This window comes from Muscardinus avellanarius, assembly GCF_963383645.1.
Source record: "Muscardinus avellanarius genome assembly, chromosome: 6".
Lineage (NCBI taxonomy): Eukaryota > Metazoa > Chordata > Mammalia > Rodentia > Gliridae > Muscardinus > Muscardinus avellanarius.
In genome coordinates, this window is record NC_137791.1 from 53,283,385 (window position 1) to 53,304,289 (window position 20,905).

The 20,905-nt window shown below is 37.9% G+C and overlaps 1 protein-coding gene across 1 annotated transcript; it reads left to right on the forward strand.

The window, feature by feature from the left end:
* Positions 1-160: 160 nt before the first annotated feature.
* On the forward strand, positions 161-20,228 carry LOC308264042 (alcohol dehydrogenase 1-like; the record flags this gene model as incomplete). The annotated part of the gene is made up of 10 exons (XM_080697189.1): positions 161-238; positions 1,148-1,249; positions 13,078-13,216; positions 14,925-15,012; positions 15,126-15,345; positions 15,514-15,774; positions 16,394-16,529; positions 17,842-17,986; positions 18,798-18,813; positions 20,103-20,228. 10 exons carry the CDS (start codon positions 161-163, stop codon positions 20,226-20,228), a joined length of 1,311 nt encoding a protein of 436 aa, XP_080553315.1.
* Between the last annotated feature and the right edge of the window lie 677 nt (positions 20,229-20,905).

Consider the following 20,905-nt stretch of genomic DNA (forward strand, 5'->3'; position numbering starts at 1 on the left):
CCTACCTCCTCAGTTTTATATCTTCCACTTTCTTTCTTCTCTCAAGTTTTTATTGCTTCCTTTCCTTCCTCCCTATCTCTTTGATCACTCTGTAATAGCTGAGTCACTCTTGAGGTTTAGGAAATTATAAATAGGCAATCTAGATTGATAAAGAGAAGAGATGGAGGAGAGCTCACTTCTAAACAAAACTTCAACACAGATGGAGCAAGCTAACCTCTTCAGAGAAACAGCTGGCAAAGTAAGTCATGGTTTTTAGGTTTGTGTATGATCTTAAGTGGGTATAATTTATTAACTAAGGCTGTGTTGAAAATGGCCATGGAAAGACATGTGTGCCATGCTTTCCACAAAGGAATTATTCCTGGTAACTTGTGAACTGATTTTTAAGACATAAAATAACAATTGTGATAAATTGAGAATGATTACCATTTAAAGATAAAACTTAATCATTGTTCTATAATGTAGAAAAATATTTCATAAAGCTAAAATCACTCTCCAAATATAGCCACCTATTAATATAAAATTCAATAGATAAAACCAAAGCTTGAATTTTATAGAGATCTAAAGATACAATGCAATAAGTGAATAAAGGTTGTAAGTCATAGGAACTAAGTATGAAGGTAGCATACAATGTTCTGCATGATATTTTATTAGAATAAACTGTGGCTACTGAAGCTAAAATAACGTATTATGTCCTAGTTCCAAGAAAACAGCTATCTTTTATAATATTCTTTACATGATGAATTCAACTCCTTTTTAATTTAAATAAATGCTTAATATTAAAAATTATAATTCAGAAATTTAGGGTCAAAAAACTAAACTCTGTTGCATAAACCAACTGGCCAATATTAATAACTTATAATATTTGGAATATAGAGGAGAAATTTTCTAAGAATACCAATTAGGTAACTGGGATAAAGACTATATGCATAAACATTTATTATTATACATTTTACATAACATTTATGTTATTTATGTATAAAATATACATGTGATTATTTTCAGTGAATGAAAAAGATGATCTGCTTTTCAAAGTGACAAAACAGAATGGCCACTGAGTTATAACATATGAATTAAAGTATATGTCACACCTGACTTTAGTTTAATAGCAATAAGCCCACTTCATCTTGGTCTCCTTATATGTGTGTAGGTCATCACATGTCGTGCAGCCATTGCCTGGACAACAAATGCCCCCTTGTCCATTGAGAAGATTGAAGTTGACCCACCCAAGGCTGGTGAGGTTCGAATTAAGGTAAATATAAGTGAGATTTTTATGGGCATGGATGCATATTGTGTTTATAATAATTTTACATTTTAAGAGAACAAATGACATTCTATATTTAAAGAAAATTGAGACTTTCTGTGATTTATACCAGCTCTGTAGTATCATATGTAAGGGTGAGATCACTGCATTTTGCTAAGTTGTCACAAGCATAAGACATATAAATACTGAAATGTCAAAAAATATTTTAAATACATTTTTCCATTTTTATTGGTGCATTGTAATCATACATCATGATGAAGTTCAGAGTGTTAGAGACACATGCACATAGCACTTAATGAGCTCCCCCACCCAGCTCCCACTCCACGCCCTTACCTTCCCCATGCACAAAATTGAGGTTGACATTGATAATTTTGTGCATATCCATCATGCCACTTGGAGTGCTTCCTTCCTCAGATCGCCCTTCCCCATCTACCACCCTCCCTTACACACACTCCATCACTCCACTAGAAGTTTCTCATCCTTTGTCTGAAGTCACTTTTGTATCCCAACTTCTCCCTAGTCCTACATATGAGGAAAAACATATGACCTTTCATTTTTGTGGCTGACTGATCTCGCTCAGCATAATGTTCTCCAGTTCCATTCATTTTCCTGCAAATGACATTAATTTGTTCTTCTTTATAACTGAGAAGAATTCCATTAGGTATATATTTCATAATTTTGTGATCCATTCATCTGTTGACAGACACCTAGGCTGATTCCATAATTTGGCTATTGTGAATTATGCTGCTATGAACAGAGAAATGCATGTATTACTATAATATATTTGGTTTCAATTCCTTTGGGAAGATACCCCAGAGTGGTATAGCTAGGTCATATGGTAATTCCATTCCAAGTCTTCTGAGTCTCCAAACTGTTCTCCAAATTGGCTGCACTGATTTTCAATTTTACCAACAATATATGAGAGTTATTCCCCATATCATTGCCAGCATTTATTATTGTTTATATTTTTGATGATTGCCATTCTAATAGATGAAATCTCAGTGTACTTTTGATTTCCTTTTCTCTGATTGCTAATAATGTTGAACATTTTTTCATATATTGGTCATTGGTGTTTCTTATTTTGTGAAGATTGCCCATTTCTTGATTGGTTTATTGTGTTTTTTTAGTGTTAGGTATTTTAAGTTCTTTGTATATTCTAGATATTAATCCTCTATCAGAAGAGTAGCTGGCAAAGGTCTTCTTTTATTCTATATGCTTTCTCTTTAGACTCTTGGTGGCTTCCTTTGTTGCACAGAAATGCTTTAATTTAATGTCATCTCATTTGTTAACTTTTATTTAATTTCTGTGCTCTAGAGGTCTTAATGAGGAAACTTCTACCCGGGCCTATATGTTGGAGGGTTGGTCCCATGCCCTTCCCTAGTAATTGCGAAGCCTTTGGTTTAATTTCCAGGTCTCTGATCCATCTTGAGTTGACTCTTTGCAGAGTAAGAAGTTGGGGTTTAATTCTATTTTTCTAAAAATGGATAACTAGTTTTCCCAACACCATTTGTTGAAAACACTGGCTTTTCTCCCATGTATGTTTTTGACACCTTTGTAAAAAATCAACTAAATATAGCCGGGTGTGGTGGCGCATGCTTGTAATCCCCGTGCTTGGGAGGCTGAGACAGGAGGATCGCACGGGTTCGAAGCCAGCCTCAGCTACTTAGTGAGGCTTTCAGCAACTTAGTGAGACCCTGTTTCCAAATAAAATATAAAAAAGGTCTGGGAGTATAGCCCAGAGGTAGAAAGCCTCTGGGCTCCACCCCAAGTACCACAAAAAAAAAAAACAACTAAATATAAGTGTGTGGATTTGTCTCTGTATCTTCTATTCTGTTCCACTGGTCTATGTGTCTGTTTTGTGACAAAAACATGCTGTTTTTATTGCTATTGCTCAGTAGTATAGTTTGAAGTCAGGCATCGTGATGCTTCCTGCATTGTTCTTATGGCTGAGAATTGCTTTGGCTATTCTGGGTCTTTTTTTCCCCATATGAATTTTAAGAGTGATTTTTGCAGTTCTGTGACCTTGGTATTTTAGTAAGAATTTAATTGAATCTATATATCAATTTTGGTAAAACGTAAATGGCCATCTTGGTAATATTTATTCTGCCTATCCAAAAGCATGAGACATCTTTCCATCTTCTAATCTCTTCTTCAACTTCTTTCTTTTAGTGTTTTATAATTTTCATTGTAGATGTCTTTTACCTCCTTGATTAGATTTATTTTTAGGTATTTTATTTTTTGAAGATATATATATATATGTATATATAAGCTATATATGTTATATATACATATATATAACATATATACACATATACACATATATACATATATACATATATATGTTATATATATATACACACATATACATATATATATATATATGTTATATATACATACATATATATTTTTGGGGGGGGGTTGCAGTACTGGGGATCAAACCCAGGAGCATTCTACTTTCAAGCTACACTTACAGCCCTACTTTTTATTCTTTATTTTTGAAACAGGGTCTGAATGAGTTGCAAAGGGCCTCAGTAAGTAGCTGAGGCTGGCCGTGAACCCAGATCCTTCTATCTCAGACTTACAAATGCTGGAATTACAAGAGTGTGCCACCATGCCCAGCTTTTTTGAAGCTATTGTGAATGGAATTGTTCCCTGAACTTTTTTTCCCAATGAATTCAGGATTGGTGTATAGAAAAGCTAATAATTTTTTTAGATTTATTTTGTATAATGCTACTTTGCTAATTTATTTTTATGAGCTCCCTTGTTTTGGTTGAGTGTTTAGGCTTTTCTAAGTATAGGACTATGTCATCTGTAAACAGAGATAATTTCAGTTGTTCTTTTCCTATTTGTATTCCTTTGATTTCTTTCTCTTACTTTATTGCTCTGGTTAGAGTTTCTAGTACTATATTGAAAAAGAGCAGCAATAGTGGACATCTTTTTGAAAAATTTGGAAACCAGGTGAGTGCAGTGGCATGTGCCTATATTCCCAGCACTTGGGAGCCTGAGACAGGAAAATCACAGGTTTGAGGCTGGGGCATGGTAACTCAGTGAGGCCCTGTTTCAAAATAAATAAAATAATAATTGAAAGGTCTGGGGGTGTTAACTTAGTAGCAGACCCCCACCTCACCCTGGGTTCAATCCCTAGTTTCATGAAAAAAAAAATGAAAATCAACACAGGCAATTGTTGACCCATAAACCTCTTTTTTCACAATATAAAGGCATTCTGATATGTAATTATATAATTGCTCATGTTGAAATTTAATTTCCAATGTGAGGATATTGGGAGGTAATGCCTTTAGGAGGTGATTAGACCAAAGGATACCACACTCAGGAATGAATTAAGGTTGTTATTGTCGAATTGAGTTAGCTATCATGGGAGCAGGCTCCTAATGAGATGATAAATTCAGGACTCACCCCTCTCTCTCTGCATCACTTATGATTATTTGATCTGCCATGTTAAGACACAGCAGAGAGGACCTTGCCAGGTACCAAATGTCATAGTGTCAGGCTCCCCAGCCTCCACCACTGTGACCCATATAAATTTCTATGGCCTATAAATTACATAAACCCTGATATTCTAGTATAGTGGCAGAAAAAAGACTAAGATAACAATAAAGCAGGCACTCTGTTTCCAGTAAGAATAGTAGAGAAAATTGAACTCCCATCCCACACATCTCTAACACATAGCATTTCTAGGATACTAAGGCCTGAATTACCTCCCATGCTCTTACTGGGAAGAACTTCATACCAGACAAGGCAAGATGAAAATAATTGTCTTGGTCTGTTCAGGCTACTGCAATATAATAGCAAAGAATGGGGTGTTTAAACAATATTTCTTTTCTCACAGTTCTGGAGACTAGAAGACTCCTAGATCAGGGTGTCAGTCAGTATGGTTTGGTTCTGAAGAAGGTTGTCTTCCTTACTTACAGATGAATATCTCCCTACTGTGTCCTCATATGGTAGAGAGAGAGAGAGGAGTGGGGGGGGGGAGTAAGCTTTTTGATGTATCTTTTTATAAGAGTAGTAATTCCATCATAAGGGCCTTACCCTCCTGCCTTCATTTGAACCTAATTACCTCCCAAAATATCCATCTCCAAATACCATTACACTGGGGTTTACAAATTCTATATATGAAATGGGGGGTAGGATAAACAATTCAGTTTCATGCAAGATATCAAACTACCATTTACCAACACATAGAGAAAGGTGTCATGTTAGAGAAAATAAATTCCTGCAGGTTCTATAATCATGGTATAATGCAAGAAGGAAGGGCTCACCATTTTCTGTTCTGTTGAGGGGCTAACTTTATTTGGAAAAGAATATGGAAAAACTCATGCATAATTAGCCATCAAAAACAATAGAGACTGTTTTATGTTTTTTGTTGCTGTAACAATATACCTTAAGCTGAATAGTTTGTCTGTTTTTATTTGTTTTGTGGTACTAAGGATTTAACCAAGGATTATTTTACCTCTGAGCTACACCCCTGAATCTATTTGGTTTTATTTTAAAACAGGGTCTCACTAAGTTATCTTGTTCTGGCCTTAAACCTCTGATTCTCCAATCTTGCCCCCCCCAAGTACTGGGATTTCAGGTGTGTCTCACCATACCCAGACTGGATACTTTATTTTTAAAGAGAGGTTTATATAACTCACAGTTTCAGAGGTCCAAGAGCATAGTTCTGGCATCTAATCAACTTCTGATGAGGACCTCATGCTCTGTAACAACATGGCAGAGAAGTAGGAGAAATTCTCTTGATAACTAATCCAGTCCTAGTATTTCAAACTCCTTTCAGTGTGACCAAATCCAGTTTGTTGAGAAAGAAAGACATTAATTCATGGATGAGGGTATTAGAATAACCTATAATGACCTCCCATGAGGCCCCACTTTTTAACAGTTTTACCATATCTCAATTGGGGACCAAGCTTCAAGCATATGAACCTCTGAGGTGCAAACATATCCAAAACACATCATAGATCTTAGTGGTAAGCAATTAAGAGAAAACTGAAAGCTCCATAAAACTAGTAGCAAGTTTAACATAGAGAACCAGGCAAAGAAACTATTAAAAGGGGTCTAGGTCACATTTATTTTTCTGGGTTCAAAATTATGGGCATATACTAGGTTGCTTCCTCAGGAGCAACCAAAATGGGGACTTGAGATCTTCTAGATACTATGTAAATATGAGGAGACTTGATAGCATTCCCAAAGTTATATATAGATCCATAGGGGAAGAAATAAAAGTCTGACTAGCTTAAGGGACTTGAGCATAACTTCTAATTAAGCACCAACCAATCCTTTAGCTATAATGACCCAAGAGAAATTTTTAGAAATCCAGGATTTTAAAACAATATACAAGGTAACAACTCTAACTGAAAATATAGTCAATTAAATGAAAGCTTAACTAGGTGTATAGAGTGGTAGATTTGAACAAATAAAAGAAATAGCCAATAAACTTGAAGATAAAACATTAGAGCTCATTATGCAATCTAAAAACAAAAGAAAAAATAATGAAAAATAAACAACCAAAGAGTTGTGGAATATCACAGGCATATTAACATATGCATAATGTATATCTTAGAAAGAGAGAGAAATGAGGTATGAAAATATTGGAAGAAATAATTGATGAAAATATTAATATACATATCTACCAAGCTCAGTGAATTCCAGGTAGAATAAACCTGGAGATTCATGTCTTAGCACATCATAATCAAGGACCCTGTTGAAAGCCAAATTTAAGAATGGCAGTAAAATGGGAGAGTAGGAATGCCTAGACCCTCCCCCTCCAAAAAAATAAAAATAAAACACTAATTCAAAAGCACTAATCCATGGGCAAATTTCTTTTGTGATACATCCAGAAACTAATATAAAGCTTTCTACACCCTGAGAAAATGTGAAACCAAACTCACCAAAGCTGGTAGAGAGTAGGGACATCCTCTTGCCAGGGAGCCTACCCTTGGAGCAGATGTATATAATTAGTAAGAGACATCCTAAATCCCAACTTCACCCAGAGGAGGGAAGGAATTGTTTACATATTTTGATCTCCCAGATTCTCTAAGACTGGCTTCTGTCTATTCAGTCTTGAAGCTCTGATGACCTCACCAAAATCGAGCCACCTGAAGGGGAACTGAAACAAGATCCAAGGATGGAAGATACTAAATAGAAGCTCCTTTCTGCTCAGCACAGAGAAAATGAGTGACATAGCCCAGCTTTTATCTTCCCTTTGTAGAGAGAAAATGTTGATTTGTACCTATAGTGGCTCAACTTCTCTAAGCTGCCAAAATAACTAAAAGCTGTTTCACCAATCCTGGAGCTCTGACAGGTCCAGTAAAGTCTAGCCTCCAGAAGGAGAACAAAGGATGTAGCTTATGCATATAGAAGCCAGCAATCCTCTTGCCTGCTTAGCACAGAGGAATCAGACAAATATCAGAGCTTCCTTCTATGTGGTGAAGAAAAAGATTGGTAGAGGTTCCCAGAATTTCTGACCTGGATGACTGCTGGAGTAATCTCCTTTACAAGGCCAGTCCAGGTGCATGCCTATTATCTAGTACTTCAGAGGCTGAAACAAGAGGATCATAGGGTTTTTTTGTTTTGTTTTGTTTTGTGGGTCTGGGGACGGAACCCAGGGGCATTTGACCTCTGAGCTACACCCCCTGACCTATTTTTTATTCTTTATTTTGAAACAGAGTCTCACCAAGTTGCAGAGGGCCTCACTAAGTAGCTGAGGCTGTCTGTGAACCGCGATCCTCCAGTCTCAGCCTCCCGAATGCTGGGATTACAAGCGTGCGCCACCACACCCAGCATGGAACATAGGTTTAAGGCCAGCCTGAAAAACTTAGTGAGACTCAACAAACTAGTGAAACCCTGATTCAAAATAAAATCAAACTGGGCTGGAGAGTGGTAGCTCAGAGGTAGAATGCCCTGGGTTCATTCCTCAGTACCATAAAAAATAAAAGCCATTCCATGAAGTCTGGGGTAGAGATGTTTTGTCTATTATACAGACACCAACAAAGAAAGTCAAGGAATATGAATAAAGCAAAGATACCAAACAAAGAAAACGATCAATTTCCAGAAATTGGTCCTTTTGAAATAGCACTACCAATTCACCTGAAGACAATTCAAAATAACTGTAATAATTTAAAATAATGATGCTCACCTAGTTTGAGAGAAATGCATGAACAGACTGCCATAAAAAAGAGATTAAATAGCCTATTCAAAGAAATAATCTGGGAATAAAATATGACATCCAGATAAAAAAATTATAAACTCAAAGATCTGTACTAAAATATGGTTTAATTCAACAGTCAAAAAAGTAGAAAATGAGAAAAATACTCCCCAAAAGTGGTTCATCACATACAATGAAACCTCTATAATACTATTAGTAGTTTCTCCAGAAAAAGGCCCCCAGGTCAAAACAGAATGGGATAATATATTTAAAGTCCCGAAAAACATTTAAATGCCAATAAAAATATCATATCCAGCAAAATTGTTCTTCAAAAGACAAAACAGACTACTTTTTCAGACAAAGCTGAGAAAGTTCATTGCCACTGGATCTACCCTACCAAAAAAGGGGGGAAAGTACTAAAAGGAGTTTTACAAGTTGAAACAAAACTAAAGAAAGTGTTTTCAAGATGGTAAAATATTTTAACACTAATTTCCTCCTCCATATTCTGTGGTTTATATATAACAGAAACCCTACTCTATCAAGACCTACCGAAAAAGCAGGTTCCTCAGGCTCTAATGAAGCACCATTGTTTCAAAACCCACTAACACAGCTAGAGAAGCCACAGGGATATTACAGTAAGCCAAATTGGAATTGAACTCAATACTGCATCACAAAATGATACACCAAGACAATCTAACAAGAGAAATATATTTATTAAGAAATCCTTTATTAGACCAGAGACTGTGACATTATTAGAGGAGGGCATAGGCTCAACACTAACATATTGGCACAGTCAGTAACTTTCTCAACAAGACCTCCAAAGCACAGGAAATGAAAGCAAGCATTAACAAGTGAGATCGCATCAAACTAAAAAGTTTATTCTCATCAAAGGAAACGATCAAGAACCTAAAGAGAAGCCTACAGAATGGGAGATCTTTACCAGCCACCATTCTGATAGAGGGCTAATATCCAGAATATAAAAAAGCTCAAAAGACTCTACACTAGCAAAGCAAGTAACCCAATCAAGATTCATCAAGATAAATCAAAGACTTGGAAATCAGACCAGAGACCTTGAGGCTCCTTGAAAAGGGCATAGGTTCAACACTGCAACACATAGGCACAGGTAAAAACTTTCTTAACAAGATCCCAAAGGAACAAGAAACTAAAAGGATAATCAATCAATACATGGGACTGCATTAAATTGAAGAACTCCTGTACAGCAAAGGAAACTATCAAAAACCTCAACAGCCCAACGTGGTGGTGCACGCTTGTAATCCCCGCGCTTGGGAGGCAGAGACAGGAGGATCGCGCAGGTTCGAAGCCAGCCTCGCTGGCTTAAGAGAACCTGTTTCCAAATAAAAATATAAAAATGGGTCTGGGAGTGTAGCCCGGAGGTAGAACAGTTTCCAGGAACCCCAGTACCACACACACACACAAAAAAAAAAAAAACTCAACAAAGAGCAGACAGAATGCGAGGAAAAAATTGCCAACTACTCCAATAGGGAACTAATATCTAGAATATACAGAGAACTCAGGAAACTTACAACTAAGAAAACAACCCATTCAAAAAATGGGCAAGTAAACTAAATAGACACTCCACAAAAGAAAAAATTCAGGTGGCCAATAAATGTATGAAAAAATGTTCAACATCATTAGCAATCAGAGAGATGCAAATCAAAACTATCCTGAGATTTCACGTAACTCCAATTGAATGACAATCATTCAGAACACAGACAACAACAAATGCTGATGAGGGTGTGGAGAAGTGAGAACTCTAATACATTGTTGGTGGGATTGCAAATTAGTGCAACCACTTTGGAAAATATTATGAAGAATTCTCAGAAGAATGGGAAGAAACATACCATATGATCCAGCAATACCACTTCTGGGTCTCTACCCAAAGAATAGAAACCAAACTACCAAACGAATGCATGCATATCTATGTTCATAGCCACACAATTCACAATTGCCAAACTATGAAACCAGCCAAGATGTTCATCAACAGATGAATAGATGGCAAAAATATGGGATATGTACACAATGGAATTTTACTTAGCCATTAGAAGAACAAAATTATGTCATTTGCAAGAAAATGGATGGAACTAAAGAACATTATGCTAAGTAAGATTAGTCAGTCACAAAAAGTAAAAGAAAAAATCGAATGTTCTCCCTAATATGCAGAAGTTAGGGAGAAAATAGGTCATGGGAGGAACTCTAGATGAAGGAGAAACTATAAATGAGCAAATAAGGCGAACTAACTAAGGAGGGTTGGAGGGGGAAGAGGGGAATTTCCTAATGTACATTACATACATTCATATCAAAGTCAATCACTAAGCCAAACATGAGAAGGAGGGAAGGGGGAGGGAATGGCGTGGGAATTGGGGAAGGGCTAGATGAGTGATGTGTGCATGTATGTCTCTACCATCTTTTACTCCATTAAGATGTATGACAACAATATGCTAATAAAAAATAAATTTTAAAACCCTGAACAAATTAGGTGTAGAAGGATCATAGCTCAGTATAACAAAGGCAATATATAACATCTCACCCCAATCAGAATGGCTATTATCATAAAAGCAAAAAATAACAAATGCTAGTGAGAGGTACACAAAGAGGAACTCTTATACACTCTGGTGGAAATATAAATTAGTATAGACACTATGGAAAACACTATAAAAGTTCTTATAAATTTAGAAGTAGAACTACCAGACAGCCTAGGCATACTACTCCTGGATATTTATCTGAAAGATATATAAAGTCAGCATACAAAAGAGATATAAGCATACCCTTTTTTATTGAAACATTATTCAAAAAGCCAATATATGCAATCAGCCTCGGTGCTCAAGCAAGACTCTCAGTAACCTAGGGAGACCCTGTTTCTAAACAAAAATAAAAAGGCTGAGGGTAGCCAGCCATGGTGGCACACACTTGTAATGCCAGTACTTGGGAGGCTTAACCAGGTGGGTCACAGGTTCAAGCAACTTAGGGAGGCCCTCAGCAACTTAGTGAGACACTTTTTTTTTTTTTTTTTTTTTTTTTTTTTGGTGGTATGGGGTTCCTGGAAGCCCTTCTACCTCTGGGATACACTCCCACGGGATACACTCCCAGACCTATTTTTTTTTTTTTTTTTTTTTTTTTTTTACTTTTTATGTGGAAACAGGGTCTCTTAAGCCACCAAGGCTGGCTCCGAACCAGCGCGATACTCCTGTCTCCACCTCCCAAGCATGGGGATTACAAGTGTGCGCCACCACGCCTGGCGTGAGACACTATTTCAAAATAAAAAATTAAGCCAGGCATTGTGGCGCTCGCTTGTAATCCCTGCGCTTGGGAAGCTGAGACAGGAGGATTGCACAGGTTCAAAGCCAGCCTCAGCTACTTAGTGAGACTCTCAGCAATTTAGTGAGACCCTGGTTCCAAATAAAAATATAAAATAGGTCTGGGAGTATAGCCTGGAGGTAAAAAGCCCCTGGGTTCCACCCCCATACCACTAATAAATAAATAAATAAAAATGTTAAAATAGGGCTGAGGTATTCTACTCCTTAGGTAGAATGCCCCTGGTACAATCCCTAGTACTACAAAATGAAGGAAGAAAGGAAGGAGAGAAAGGATTAAAATTAATAGAAAAATGAAAATAAAGTACTGTAAAGTAACATTATTTTATATATAAAGCTAGCAAATTATTTGCTCAGAGAACTAAAAGGAGACTGAATACCAACAACCAGGACACATCAGTCATCAGTGATTTACTATAGACAAAACCAGCCTGAGCAAACAGACGAAGAAAACATAGAGACAAATGTCTCCCACCTCCAAAGTTCAAAAAGAAATAAGTCAGCATTTAACTGAGCAATTAGTCTGGCAAAAAGTACCAGAGCTTCTGCTGACTAGATAAAAAAAAAAAAAAAAAAAAACAGTAAAAGAAATATCTAGGTGAAACTAGTTAGTGCTTTAAAGATGTGCCCAAGTGAAATGTACAGTGAGAGACTACACTTCTAATTTGCCACTGACTCCATTCAGCTGTGAAATCTCTGTACCATGGAGGAAAGTTAATTTACCTTTTGTGCTGGAAGAGCTGGAGAAGGAGACCCATTGCAAGGAGGAAAAGGAAACGAAATGTATGCCAAGGCTGAGTCTTCAAAGAAACGACCTTTCCACTTTTCTCTTTGGATAGTAGCTGCAAATCACGCCAGGATCCAGATAGGAAACGGAACAAGAAAAGCCTGGTGTTTTGTTTTAGCCTCTTCTCCTGGCAAGAAAGAGGGCAATAAAGGGAGAGCACCTTGGATATGCTGTTTCCGAAGTTTTTTTCCCTTTGAGTGTATGTATCAAAGTAGACCCCAAAGTTTGGGTTGTTTACTTTATTATATCTCAAAGAATACATACATAATTCTTCTTGGTAAAGAGACAAAACAATCCAATGGTACTTGTGAATGTTAGAGAAATCTAAAGACAATTATAAATGTAGGTAAACTAGGTTCTTGGGCCTTTTTTCTGAAACAGTTGTTCTATATACACCTCTTTAGTAACACCTCAAATGTATAGCCCAAGCTTTGGTGAATGTGTTCTGCCTCCAGACTTAGATATCTTGCATTTTTATGAAAGAGTCAATAACCTTATGACAAGGCATTTTACTTTCAATCATTCGATCACATTTCAGATTATAGCCGCTGGGCTCTGTGGCAGCGATAAGCACATCTTGGAAGGGAAAAACAAAGTGCCATTTCCATTAATTTTGGGGCATGAGGGAGCTGGAGTCGTAGAAAGCATTGGAGAAGGTGTGACCAGCGTGAAACCAGGTAGGTAACTGGACAAGATGTGGTGTCAACTCCTTTCCTAATGAACTTTCCCACTTTTCTTCAATGGCGCCATAATGATAGCAGAGCTCATCATATAATGACAAAAATTAAGATGCAACCATACACCAAATATAGTGCAAGAAATAAGCAGCCTAAGATTAAAAGTCTTCCAGTTTTTGCTGGGCACGGTGGCACATGCCCGTAATTCCAGTACTTGGGAAGCTAATACAAGAGAATCACAGGTTTGAGGCCAGGCCCTGCAAATCAGCGATGCCCTGTTTCAAAATAAGAAAATAAAAAGGGTTGGGAGTATAACTCAGAGGTAGAATGCCCCTGAATTCAATCCCCAGTACAAAAAAAAATCTTCCAGTTTTGTGTTTAACTGGAAAAGCCCAAAGAAAAAGAATAATTCTTCTTTATTCATTTCTGCAGTGATTACTTCATGTATCTACCCAAAATTAAATCAAGAAAAGGAAATATAGACAATGCATCAAATATTGTTAAATTTTAATTATGTATGATTGAGGGTTGTTCTACACACACATACACACATAATCCTATAAATTATCTAGAATAGTTTCCTCCAGAATTGTATTTGCTTTTCCACATTCACGTTTGTATACATTCATGTTTCAAACACTTTCGAATACTATGTATTATTATAACAGTAACCATATGTCATAGACCTTTTATGCCCACCTTATGTATGGGGAAACAGAACCTTAGGGTGAACTATTTTTTGCAGTCAGCTAGATCTAATGTCTGGTTTCTAAGCACTAAAGTGTGTGTGTGTGTGTGTGTGTGTGTGTGTGTGTGTGTGTGACTGGGTTTGAACTCAGGGGCATTCTCCTACCTTATAGCTACACTCCAACCCTATTTTTTAAAGTTTGAACCAAGGTCTTCCTAAATTGCTGATGCTAGTCTCAAATCTGCAATCCTCCTGTCTCAGCCTCCTGAGTACTGGCATCACAGGTATGTGCCACTGTGCCCAGCTTCTTTTGTAGTTAATTTAGCTACTTATTGGCAGAGTTCTTGGGATTCAGGACACAGGCTACTTTACCTCAAATTCTAGACTGTTGTTCAGTGATTTATCATAATGAGTACTAATTCTAGTGTTAACACTAAAGTATTAAATAATTCTTTAAAAAATATAAAATATGAAGCTGGAAGTAATAGCACACACTTGTAAGCCCAGCATTCAGGAGACTAAGACCAGAGGATCATGGTTCAGGGATGGCCTCAGCTACTTGCAGAGGCCCTTTGCAACTCAGTGAGACCCTGTTTCAAAAGATAAAAAGACTGAAAAACACAGCTGGGTGTGTAGCTCAGAGGTACAATGCTCCTGGGTTCCATCCCCAGTACTGCAAAAAAATAAATAAATAAAACATAAAATATATGCTAAACACAAACTCTGTCTTTCTCTTGGAATATAACACTGACAAAAATGGACAAGCTTTATACCGCAAATATTGATGCCCCTCTTAGATACATAAAACCCCAAACTCTTTTTGTATTTTGAAGGTCTATTTGCATTAAAATTGATTTGTTTCCCATTCAAAGTGAAATGATAACTTCAAAAATAATAACTGTCATTACAACCAATTGATAACATCTACTATACACAATTTCCCATCAATAAACCCATTGTTAATTGCATTCCATGTCTCTAGCCAAGCAAGTAATCACTTTCTTTGTTCTTTTTCCTTAGGAGACAAAGTCTTAACGTTTCCTCTTCCAGAGTGCAGAGAATGTCGCTTTTGCTTGCACCCTAAGGGTAACTTCTGCGTGAAGGAAGAGTTAGTTTTAATTTCTTGACTTCTTTCACCCCATTTGCTTTCACTGATACAGGTACAGACGTAGAGCTAAAATCCTTTATTTCTCTTCTTGTCATTATCTATATATGGAACAGTATTCTCTCTCCCACTGGATTAATGCTAGACGGAACCAGCCGGTTTACCTGCAGAGGAAGGAAGATTTATAATCTTTATGGCACAAGCACATTTACTGAATATACTGTGATGCATGAAATCGCAGTGGGGAAAATTGATGCTGCGGCTCCTCTGGAGAAAGTCTGTATTCTAAGCTGTGCGGTGCCCACAGGCTTTGGAGCTGTGTTCAACACTGCAAAGGTAAGAACATGCTTCAGTGTCACTAACTACACATCAGACCTGGAGCCATGCAGTCAGAGAGCTTCTTCCTTCACAGATAAAGCCAAATGGCTTTTTTTCTCTCCTCTCCTATTAACACAGAAGCATCAGCTTTGGATACTAATAAAAGTTTGTCCTCTGGATTTGTAGGTTACACCAGGTTCCACCTGTGTGGTTTTCGGACTCGGAGGAATCGGGTCGGCGATCGTCATGGCCTGCAAAGCGTCTGGTGCTTCTAGGATCATCGGGGTTGATATCAATGAAAAGAAGTTTCCCCGGGCAAGAGCATTAGGAGTCACTGATTGTCTCAACCCTGAAAACCTCAACAGGCCTGTGCAGGAGGTGGTGGTGGAAATGACAGGTGTCGGGGTTGACTTTGCCTTTGAGGCCATCGGATATACTAATACCATGGTATGTGCTCTTGGGGAACCGAGAGGAGTGCTGCCTGCAGATATGTGGGCACACATTCAACTAAGTTCAGAAAGACAACACACTACTAGACTTTTGTGGGTATTGCTTTGTTTTGCTTTGTCCTGTGTTTGCTTTGTTGGGCGATGGAGTTGTTTGGGTGCTGCGGATCCATGCCAGGGCCTAAAGCATGCTAAGTACATATGCACTCTACCCCTGAGCTATACCCCAGCCCTGATTTAAAAAAAAAAAATTGTACTGGAGATTGAAGCTAGGGGCATTCTACCTCTGAGCTACATCCCTATGTACTGGGATTATAAGCATGAGGCACCACACCCATAATTATTGTAATTTTAAATGAGCATTTTTAGCACATCTAATATGCCTTCCGCTGTGCTAAGATATTTACATATTTTACATTTGATTTATATATCATCCTAACTAGTTAAGTAGTGACATTATCTTCATTTTAAAGATTAAAAAATTAATTCTAATAAATACAAGCAGTTTCTCAAGACTGAGTACACCATGCACTGTTCTATCCAATATTATTTCTTCCATAAAGCTTCCCTAATAATGTGTTTCAAGACTGTGAGGCTAATCGGTCTGTTCCTGGCATTAGGTCGCAGCTTTGGAATCATGCCATGCAAGCTATGGAGTATGTGTGGTTATTGGGATAGCACCCTCAAACTCACACCTCTTCTTTGACCCAATGCTGATTCTCACTGGAAGAACCCTGAAGGGTGACATTATGGGGGGTGAGTTTTCGTTTTCCTTTTGCCTTTTCCAGAAACTCAGACACTTTGCATGGTCCTTTGCCAGATATGGAGTGAAGGGAAAATAGGAAAATCGTCTTCAAAAGGAAACAGAGAAAAGTATATAAAAATAGAAAAGCACACCTTTACCTCCCCTTATAGGTTTTGTTTTGTTTGTTTTGTTGATGCTAGAGATGAACGCAGGAGCATTCCCAGGTCTTCACAGGCAAACTACTTGACGGGCATGCCACTTTAAGCAAGTTACTTAAGCTCCTTAGTTCTCAGCCCATCATCTGAAAAATAAGAAAAACAGTAGTTCCTTTCTTATATAATGTAATAAGAACTAAGTCAAAACACATAGGCAAGCTGACATGAAAGGCGCAAAATAAATGTTCAATTGCAGCAGTAACAATTACAGAAATAGCTTATTGGTTCCCACAAAAGTTGAGGAGGCTGTCTCCCACATTGCAAAAGGTAACTGAAGCGGGGCTTTTTTTTTTTCCTATTTTGAAATATTTGAGTATTGTTTTGTTTCCTTATTGATGCAGCTTTGTCTAAGTCAATTGTGTATGAAGTTGGATTTGTACCTAGTATTTAAAAACTTTTCCATTGATCAACCTTCTGTTATAAAAGTTTATTCCTTCTGAAAGTCAAGAATTTTTCATCAACTTGAGTAAAAACCCAATTAAAAAATTAAATTACTTAAAAGGTAATTAGGCAAAACAGCTGTCTTGGGAAATGGTTAGTGCCCTGAAGAATAGAGACAGCTGCAGGCCAAGGGGCTGTGGTCATGGCAGCACTGGGTTTGCTCCAACAGTCCACCAGGCTCACCTGTGCGCTCCTCTGTGACACCCGATGGTCTTAATATTCCTGATGAGCAACTGGGTTCTGAGGCTTGGGAATAAGTTGCCTTGCTTTTGATGTTTAGGAAAAGTGTCAAAAGGTGAATGGTTTATTGTCACCCATGAATGTCTTTGCCAATGTGTGTGTGTGTGTGTGTGTGTGTGTGTGTGTGTGTGTGTTGTGGTGCTGAGGATTGAACCCAGGGGCATTCTATTTTCAAGCTACACCCCCACCCAAATTTTTATTCTTTATTTTGAAACAGGGTCTCACTAAATTGTGGAGAGCTCACTAAGTAGCTGAGGCTGGCCATGAACCCAGATCCTCTTGTCTCAGCCTCCCAAGAACTGGGATTACAAGCATGCACCACCATGCCCGGCTGCCTTTGCCAATTTTAACCTAAATTGTTCGTTGAATTCTTTGGTTAGTTTTGATAGTGTTCCGGTCCTATTACTTTTGTCCTTTCTTTCTACAGAGTATAAAACCAGAGACTCTATTCCTAAACTGGTAACTGACTACCTACAAAAAAAAATAAACACAGACCCACTTATAACCCACAGCTTGCCTTTTGAAAAAATCAATGAGGCATTTGCATTATTCCAAGATGTACATGGAAATTGGTGAGTATTTGTGTGAGTGGTGTGTGTATGTGTGTATGTGTGTGTGTGTGTGTGTGTGTGTGTGTGTCTATGTGAGCTATGTGAGGTATTTATACCTGTGACTTTTATCCAAAATTGTATAGAAAAATGAGAGGGCTCAGATCAAATGTTAAAGCGGGCAGTTGTGAGAAATGGTTTCCAGAAATAAAAGCTTTGCATCTTTTGTGAGGAGCTTTCAGCTACCATGTGACCCAAAACAGCTGCATCATAAGCATAGATTTAGTGGCTTTATGTACATATGTGAGAATACCAATGTTAATCTGAGTACCATGTATGGGAAAGAAATGATGGGGGCAAAGATAGGGGAAAGCCTGCCAAGTGCTGTTGAAATGCGGGTGTCTCTTCTTTTAGGGTTCCTGTCCAGTGAATTTTGATAAATGAAGTCCAAGGGCTAGCAAAGAATATAAATATAGGAAAGTTTAAGTCAGAGAAAGATAAAAGACAAAGTAACTCCCTGAAAAAGAATGACCTTGACACAGATGTGGTGGCACACGCTTGTAATCCCAGCATTTGGGAGGCTGAGACAGGAGGATCTCAGTTTGCGGACAGCCTCTGCTACTTAATGAGGCCCTTTGCAACTCAGTGAGACCCTGTTTCGAAATAAAGAATAAAAATAGGGCAGGGGCATAGTTTGGAGGTAGAATGCCTCTGGGTTTCATCGCCAGTACCGCAAAAAAATAAGAAGAAAAAGAAAGGAAAAGAAAAAGAGTGTCCTCAAAGCTCTTGGGAGGTGGGCTTTAAATCTTACTGAGTGTTTCTATCTGCGTTTTAGGATTGTTCAGAATCAGGTTTGGAGGACCCAATGATTTTGCACAGTTTTGATCCTTAATTTGAATGATTATGGGCTAGTGAGGGCCCTGACCTCCCAGTCTTCACCAGTCTCTCACTTTTCTGTTACCCCCAACCTCACAGGAGGCAGGCAGATGGCCTCTGTCCCTCCTGTTCCCAGATCCTCTCCTGCCTCACTATGTGAATGTATGTCACTATCAACATGATTTACATTATGAGACTATAATGTAACAATAAAAGTATACTAATTTAAAAAGCATAAATTTAGCCATGCCTGGTGGCTCACGCTTGTAATCCCCTCACTGGGGAGGCAGAGACAGGAGGATCGCACTGGTTCAAAGCCAGCCTCGCTGGCTTAAGAAACCCTGTTTCCAAATAAAAATATAAAAATAGGTCTGGGAGTGTAGCCCAGAGGTAGAAGGGTTTCCAGGAACCCCAGTACCACCACACACAAAGAAAGCATAAATTTAGAATACTGCATGCACCTAGAGAACTTAGTGATATATGATGGAGAATGTATATTATTCTTCCTGATAGAGAACAGTTCAACAGCTATCAAAAGTAAGGAGCACAGCCTGGCAGTGACACATGCTTGTAATCCCAATATTTGGGAGGCTAAAATAGGAGGATCATTTAGGTTCAAAGCCAGCCTCAGCTACTTAGTGAGGCCCTCGGCAATTTAGTGAAACGCTGTTTCCAAATAAAATATAAAATAGGTCTGGGAGTGTATCCTGGAGGTAGAAGGTCTCTGGGTTCCATACCCAGTACCACACACACACACACACACACACACACACACACACACACACGTAAGGAGCATTACACCACAGGAGATGAAGAACAAAAGAAAGAAGCTAAAGTGTGAAGCAAAATAACCTGATTGTCCTCACTCAGCCATTCACAGTCAGAAAGTAGAGAGGGACTGTGGGAATCCTCCTTTTCCCATCAACCAGCGAGTGGTTGGATGGAGAGTGATCAGCAGTAACTGTGGGTCCAAAGATGACTGCTCACAGCCCTCTCTTACTGTCTCTGACTCTCATTACTAAAATCAGATCCCAAGATCTCCAGTTACCCACTGGACTTGATTTCAGAGACATTTTCTGATGTCTATAGGGGGAGGAGAAAGAATAAATGTAGAGATGGAAAATGGAGATGGCTCTACAGTTCTGTTTCTTAAAATACACATGCTATGATTATTTTGCACTACTTGCATTTGTGCAGATAAGTTTGTCATTTCACTATATGAATTTTTTGGTTTTTAGCATCCGTTGTGTCCTCTTATTTTGAGATCCCAGATGATGAAGATGGAGTACAGGCATCCACAGAAATGTTCCTCCATGCTTTTCACCTCCTTGGTGACTTACTTGTAATAGACAAAGACCAAAATTGGAAAGAATGTACTTCTGGAATTTAAGAAATGAAACTATTATAATAAAATTAATGATTTTGAAACTGGTCTTCATATTTCATTCTAAGTCTTGAAAAGGAACAAATATATTACTGATTTAAAGGTCTTGTATTAATGCTCACCATATCACTTTAAATTTGTTTTATTTTATTTTATTTTTTATTTATTTTTTTATTTTTTTCTATTTAGTATTTTGGGTTTTTTTATTTATTTTTATTGGTGCATTGTAATCATATCTCACATTGGAATACAAGACTTGAGAGGATATACAAGCACACATCATCCAATTAGCCCTCATCCAGCCCCCATCCACTCCCTCCCCCTCCCCCTCCCTTGATCCCATGCTTGTTTGGTGATTAACTTTGATACATTTGTTTATGTACCTCCTCCGTTTTTTTTTAATTTTTTTATTGAACGTAAATAGTATACATTTAAACTATATTTGGTGCCCTCTCCCCCCCGCCCCCGTTTTCCCTTCCCCCCTCCCACCAATGGTTGTCCAGGTTAACCATGTCTTATTCATAATTTTACACATGTTCAGATGTAGACCCTCATTAATCAAGATCAGCCTTCCTCCTCTCCTATCTTTCCATTCAAACTTTGCTGATATTTCCCCTCCAATATCTGGAGTCCCACTGTTATCCTATGTGTTTCCTAGTTTGGGCATATTAGAGGAAACATTT